Below are 7,753 nucleotides of genomic sequence, written 5' to 3'. Positions count from 1 at the left end.
CAAAAGGGCATAATTGTTGTAGTGCTTGTAGTATTTCAAAACAATGATTTTTAGGTACTTTATTTTTTCCTTTCATTTTTAAGTTTTATTTTTTATTTTATTATTTCATAATTTATGTTCATCTTATGGTGATTCAAAACCTTAAGGTTCTAGGTGTTTAACTTTTTTTTCCTCTCATTTTTAAGTTTTTAATTTGTTATCTTAAATTTAAAATGTTATCACTTAAAATACTATTAATATATACTTCTTCAAGAAAAAAAAAATAATGTGTGTGGGATTCAAACTTTACATTTTGTAGTAGAGTTAGGTGTGCAAATAGTTTTAGGACAAGTTTACTACCACTTAGTGAATTTTTATTTATTTTTTTTCGTGCTTATTGTCGTTTGCATTTTACATGATAAGAACTTCAATTATAACTAAATACGTGCATCACAAGTGCCAAAAACTAGTTTTATGCTAAATAAGAATGGGATCTTTTCACAATTGAAAAGGATGAGATGTTAAGAGGAGTTTCTTCATCTGGATTATACGATTTGGGTACGTTAGTTTTTGAAATGTGAGTGCATGCACGTAGAATTCCAAGTCACTGCCAAAAGACAAGCACACGCAAACCATGAATTTTTTTTTAAGCATGCTTTAATCTGTCAATAAATGTTATACACATCAAGTTTTACTCTATATTTGTTCAACCTTGCCCATTTGAATTTTATGCTTTTGTTCCCTTTGTCAATTTTATTAAATTTGTACTTGGGTTATTGGAAACAGTTATGGGAAACAATGGGCTACCTTTAGTTTCTTATATTGTATTCTATTGTGTCATAATGTCAATACGGTGTTTGGTCCCGTAAAATATTAAAATTTTAATAATCTAATACAATGTTTGGTCATTAAAAAATTGTAATATACAATATTATTTATTTGTACAAGATTAATATAATTATTTAGGCTTTCCATCTCAGTCTCTTCCTAACTCCAACCCTAGGATTTGGCCGGCCCGGCCCAATGCCAGCTTTGGCTGGACGCTAACCTCGGTTACAACCCAAATTAACCTTGACTCTAGGCCAACCCGACCCAAGTCATAGTCCTTGTCGGATACCAGTCTTGGCCCGACAACCCTATATTTGTGCCCTTTTTTCATCCTAAACTTGACAGCGCAAGGTTCAATTCCAACTTCAAGCCCAGATCACTCTCGACCTTAGTCTCGGTGCAACCTCGACAATAGACTCTAGTCAATCCCAACCCTAGGCATCGCCCCAACTCTAACACGGAACCTCACCCTGACACTAATCACGACTTGACATCGGTCCCGACCCTTACAATAGGCCTAGTCATGACCAGACACCAATTCCGACCTAATTGTGCCTTGTCCAGTCCCAGAATTGGCCTTTTCTCTGTCTTTGTTCTAACCCCGACCGTGATCCTAACCGAAGCCTCATCCAATATCATCCCCGACTTGACTCGTACGTTGACCTAGAACGAGATAAGTAAAATGAAAGAAAATGAAAAACGGGAATGCATATAAAATAAAATATTATAACATAGTAGACTGAAAGTCAATTGTATTAGATAATATACAAAACGTTGAAATGTATTACTTTGCAAAATGTATCAACTTATACAGTACAAATGCAATACAATTCTCTATTACGACCTACCAAACACGCCTTAAAAGTTTTTGGTTTTAAGGTACGGAGTGTTTCTTGCAATTGAAAAGGATGATATATTAAGAGGGGTTTCTTCATCAAGATCATACGATTTGGATACGTAAATACCCGTGTATGCAAGTAACATTCCATGTCACTGCAAAAAGAGAAGCACATGTTAGAAGGCAAAAAAAAAAAAAAAAAAACACATTTTCAAACATGTTTTAACCTGTGAATAAATGATGATATACAAATCAAGTTGTACAGTGTGTGTATACATATATGACATATTTGCCCAACCTTTGGCCCATTTGATGCACGCCAATCAAATAGCCGTCAAAGATGATCTCTAGATCACTTTTAAAAAATCATTAATGTCTCGTTCATTCTATCGATTCGAGTTTTCAGTTTTAGATTTTTAAAGTTAAAAACTCTCAGAAAATATCACATTTAATTTTTTTTCTTCTACAGTTAAAAATTATCAGAAAATATCACATCTCAACTCGAATTGAAAACTCGAATTTACGATGCGAATGAGGCCCGAGTTAATTTGTTATCCTTGCATTTCTTTAGGGGAAAAAAGATTAGTACTTACTGAAAGCATAGGTGACTCTCTTCTTATCTGGAGTGAGAAATTTAGTTGGTCTTACAATCCTTGCAGGTCCACAAGGGTATCCAGGCCCTGGCGCTTTGAGAGTGAAATTCTTCGGCAATTTGACGGTTCTATTACTATTCCCTGCAACACCCACACTGACTTGGAACGAGCTCGCCGCGTTGGCTGGATCGCGGAACCAAGAGTTGAGGACTCCCCCTTTGCAGCAATTTTCAATCTGTTGGTTAAAAGGAGTTCCCGGCAACAAATCGACGACGATCGGTTTCTTTTTGCAGCTATGCGGGATGTTCTCTATGAATCTCGAACAATCCCCTTGCTCTGTCGTCTGTGCTCCCAGCATGCTCCAGATTACTTCCTTCTCCGCCCATGTCCATCCCAACGTCCAACCCGGAGCCTTAATTTCGCGATTGTGCTGGAAGTTGTAGATTGTAACAACAGCCTGCCAATCAAAACATATTACGGGCCTGTTTAGTTTGCTGATTCGAGTTGAGATGTGACTTCATATGAGAGTTTTTTACTGTAATTTTTACTGTAGTAAAAAAGTTAGATGTGACTGTTTCTAAGAGTTTTTTACTGTAACAAAACTTGAATTCTAAACGCGAATCGGTAAAATGAACAGGGAAAAACGTGCGTTTGAAACCGCATTTTAAAAGAGGTTACCAGGTTAAAATAATTTTCAAATTTTACTAATACTCAATAAAAATGTTAGAATAAGTAAGAGATAATTACACTACATAGCAGAATTTCATAACTTAATAAGCCAAAATGATCTTCGCATAGTGGTTTTGATAGAAAATTATTCTTAAAAGGTAAAACTCTTTTGGCATATCACCTAAACATTTTCATAAACAATTTTTAAATTTAAGAAGTCAAAAGCAATTTTAGGTCATGTTCATTTCACTCATTCGAGTTTTACTACAGTAAAAAGCTCTAAAAAACAGTAACATCTAACTTTTTTGCTACAGTAAAAAGTTCTCACATAAAATCACATCTTAACTCGAATTTAAAACTCGAATCAGCGAACTAAACGGGCCCTTAAAAAGTCAGGCCATTCAGGCCTTATATCACATACAAAATTCGAATATCATTTCCATAATATGAGTAAGAGTAACTATGAAGTACCCACTAAAGTTAAGAGAGCGGTTGGGTGCGGGAGCGTGTGTGTGCATTTACCATAGTTCCAATCTCAATGATTTCATTTGTATTAAAAGAAGGGATGTTTTTATTTTTTTACCTGTGTTTTAAGTTTATTCAAAATCTATATCTTTGACTTTTGATATAATCAAACGTATACTTTTAAATTAGATAATCTATACTTTATTTCGATAAATAATTGATTTTGATCTTTAAAATGACCAAACTATCTTTAAGAAAAAAAGAAAAAAAAAACTAAAACCTTATATTTCAAAAACTAAAATGAAAAACACAAAAAAAAAAAAAAAACTTAATTCAATGGCATTTTGCATATTTTGAGATCAAAACTGTATTTTGAAGTTTTTTAGTTTTTTTTTTCTTTTGCTATTTTTTTATTCAAGTGTATTTTAATTATTTTTATGGTTAAAATTGTGGATTGATTATGGAAAGGTATATATTTGTATATTAAATTTAATTTAAAGGTATACATTTAATGAGACTAAATGGTGAAGGCATAATTTTTTAAAAAACCTAAAATATAAGGTATAAAAAAGTAAATATCCCTAAAAAGAAAGGATTAAGAGAGAAGGAAAGCTAACTATAAATTGAAAAGTGGTCTTTATGTTAAATTTTCAAGTTCTTAGGCTGAATTGATATCGATCATCGCCTACTTAGTAAACATTTATATTTACCACATAGCCATCTGGAGTCCAGCTCATTACATCCCATTTGATTGTGATATTTCCTGTTGGATCACGTACATCGTATGCATCTGCAGGAAAAATAACAAGAAAAATAAGAAAACCAACAATTGAAGCCAAAATAATTTCAATTTTTAAGATAAACAACAGGTTTATGGTATGCACAATTTTTTAGTGGAAGTTAAGATTCCAGTCAATATCAGGCTTTTTTTTTCTGGATCTGTATACTGATATCAGTGGCATGGGATTGGGGTTATATTACACTAGTAGAAATATAAGATTTAACGACGGTTAAAAACCATCGTTAAAAGATTAGATGACAGTTATGAAAACCGTCGTCTAATCGAGTTTCGTTAGATATATATGCACTTTAACAACGGTTTTTATCTATCGTCTAATATGGGCGTGAAAATTTAGCAACAACACATTTAACGATAGTTTTAATATAAACTGACGTTAAATGTGCTACTAATTTTAACGACAATTTTTGAAAAGACCATCGTTAAATATACATATTTAACGATTGTTTTAGCAAAAATTGTCGTTAAAAGTCTCTTAAAAAATTAATAAAAAAATAAACGAATACTTCAAGCGGACACCTGACCATTTTTATAAGTGTTAATTATATTTCATCAAAGAACAAAAATAACTTTTTACAAAAAATTCCATAAATTAATTCCTATATTTCATCTCCAATATACAAATAACAAAAATTTAATTGACACAAAATACTTAAATATAACCGAATTAGATATATGAATCCAAACAAAAAAGTTAAATACAAAAGAAAATAAAACAAACCTAACAAACTCTAAAAATCCTAAAGCTCTCGAATTCTAGTGGTCATATAATGACGACGACGAACTTGGAGAGAGAGGATTGTTAGAGTCATGAATTAATTCCTAAAACCTAATTGACGGTGGTGGTAATGAGCACGTTCATCTAGTCATGGAGACGACAAATGTGAAGATTGTTAGAGTGAGGAATGAGTAACAAAAAGAGAGGAGTTTAGAAGAAAAATATTAAGGTGTGAGAGGAGAAGGAATTAGAGAGAGAATAGGAAAGAGAAAAAGTGAGGAGGAGAGAGGGGGATTTGAGAGAAAAAAATTAGAGTTTGGAAGCGAGAGTGAGTGAAAAATAAAAGATAGTGCTCGAAATTATAAAAGAAAAAGAGAAAGTTTCGAAATTTAAAAAGAAAATGATGAGCGGGAAAAAGTCCACCTTTTTTTTCAAAAAGTTTTGATATCTAACTATGGTTTTTAAAGAACCGTTGTCTAATATATAACATATAACAACTTTTTTAAGAAACTATCATTAATGTTTACTTACGCGTAATCGGAATGAGCATAAATCGGAGTGGGCAGGATTCAGAGTGAGAATGATTCAGAGTGAGAAATCGGAGACAGAATAAGCTGTTTACTTAGTGATAAGATTCAGAATCGGAGTCATTCTAAATCTCATTTATACGTTTACTTACACCCAGAATTGGAATGAAAAAGTGTAAAGTACTAATATACCCTTTAAATCAATTTGATATTTTCAATTTAAAAAATATATTGTGTACTTATTATATTAAAATTAATCATAATTAAAATATTTAGTGTAATAATTGGATACTAAAATAATAAATATAAATTGTACAACTATTTAAAATATAAAAATAAATTTAAATAAAAATAAAAAATAGTGTTAAAAAATAAAATATATTATTAATTTATTAAAAAATAAAGTACATATTTATTATATTAAAGTTAACAATAATTATGCTAATATTATAATATTAGGCAAATAAAATAATAAATATATGTTGCATTTATTATTTTTTGAATTTTATTTGTAATTGTGTATTTATAAGTAAAATAAGGGTATAATAATAAATTAATATTAATATTAGGAATGAGAGTCACAATCCCATGGGGGGACATGGGAGTGCTAATCTCATTCCTCAATCCCAAATTTGAGTGGGGCCTACTAATCTCACTCCCATTACAGGATAAAAAAGAGCAAGTAAACATGAGATTGACTCATATTCCCCACTCTCATTCTTCAATCATGATAAGTAAACATGCTATAAATGTATCGAACAGTTTCACTCCATGTTTTTTTAGTACATTAGACAACATTTTTTTCCTAAAATGTCATTAATTAAGCGTCGTCTAATGTAGAGCTTGTTGTTGTAGTGTTAATAGTTGCAGAAATGGGGACGTAAATAAATCAAAATAAAATAAGTCTAGAAATGCAATTAGGGACATGAAAGCCAACATTATGACTCAAAAGTTTACTAATATCACTAGAAATAACAAAAATAACTTTCTACAAAAAATTCCATAAATTAATTCCTATATTTCATCTCCAATATACAAATAACAAAAATCTAAAATATAACTGAATTAGATATATGAATCCAAACAAAAAAGTTAAATACGAAAGAAAATAAAACAAACCTAACAAACTCTAAAAATCCTAAAGCTCTCGAATTCTAGTGGTCATATGATGACGACGACGAACTTAGAGAGAGAGGATTGTTAGAGTCATGAATTAATTCCTAAAACCTAACTGACGGTGGTGGTAATGAGCACGTTCATCTAGTCATGGAGACGACAAATGTGAGGATTGTTAGAGTGAGGAATGAGTAACAAAAAGAGAGGAGTTTAGAAGAAAAATATTAAGGTTTGAGAGGAGAAGGAATTAGAGAGAGAATGGGAAAGAGAAAAAGTGAGGAGGAGAGAGGGGGATTTGAGAGAAAAAAATTAGAGTTTGGAAGCGAGAGTGAGTGAAAAATAAAAGATAATGCTCGAAATTATAAAAGGAAAAGAGAAAGTTTCGAAATTTAAAAAGAAAATAATGAGCGGGAAAAAGTGCATTTTGTTTTTTTCAAAAAGTTTTGATATCTAACGACAGTTTTTAAAGAACCGTTGTCTAATATGTAACATATAACAACTATTTTTAAAAAACTATCATTAAATGTAACGAACAGTTTCACTCCATGTTTTTTTTAGTACATTAGACAATATTTTTTTCCTAAAATGTCATTAATTAAGCGTCGTCTAATGTAGAGCTTATTGTAGTGTTAATAGTTGCAGAAATGGGGACGTAAATAAATCAAAATAAAATAAGTCTAGAAATGCAATTAGGGACATGAAAGCCAACATTATGACTTAGAAGTTAACTAATATCACTAGAAAAATATGATATATCACACCAAGTTCAAATCTTCATTTCATCAAACTTTCTCACAATCTATTACACACGTCTTCTATACCTTGATCATGGGGCATTGGCCCTGACCCTAACTGCAACCTTTGCCCCGACCTGACTTCACCCGGTCCAGAACAATCCTAGCACTAGCCACAATCCCAAACTTAGACCCGATTTTTAGTACTTATAAAAAATATAGGGCCATTTGACATTAATGTGTTGTTGAAAATTTTTATTGTTGTTGTTCTGTTAGTTAAAAAGTTATTGTAACCATAAGCATGTAAGTGTTTAGTAATTTCTTTTCAAAAATGATGTTAATATCAAAAGTAGAAATCTAAGCATTTAGTAAACTATATATAAAGTTGTTGTGAAGATGTACCATAACTAAAATAGACATATTTTATCACATATATTTTTAGTGAGTTTTATTTATATCTTTAAGGTCAATATTCATAATATTTTTA

General features: G+C 31.1%; 1 protein-coding gene across 1 annotated transcript; it reads right to left on the bottom strand.

Moving 5' to 3' along the window:
• Positions 1–1,589: 1,589 nt before the first annotated feature.
• On the bottom strand, positions 1,590–4,184 carry LOC21399860 (protein COBRA; the record flags this gene model as incomplete). Its single annotated transcript, XM_024168418.1, has 3 exons — positions 1,590–1,800; positions 2,239–2,695; positions 4,083–4,184. Coding segments are annotated over 3 exons (612 nt in total), but the record flags the coding sequence as incomplete, so codon positions are not given.
• Positions 4,185–7,753: the final 3,569 nt, after the last annotated feature.

The sequence above is a fragment of the Morus notabilis genome, unplaced genomic scaffold (assembly GCF_000414095.1).
Source record: "Morus notabilis unplaced genomic scaffold, ASM41409v2 Scaffold193, whole genome shotgun sequence".
In the NCBI taxonomy this organism is placed as follows: domain Eukaryota; kingdom Viridiplantae; phylum Streptophyta; class Magnoliopsida; order Rosales; family Moraceae; genus Morus; species Morus notabilis.
Note: the sequence above shows the minus strand (reverse complement) of the source record. Positions and strands in the feature narration are given on the sequence as shown.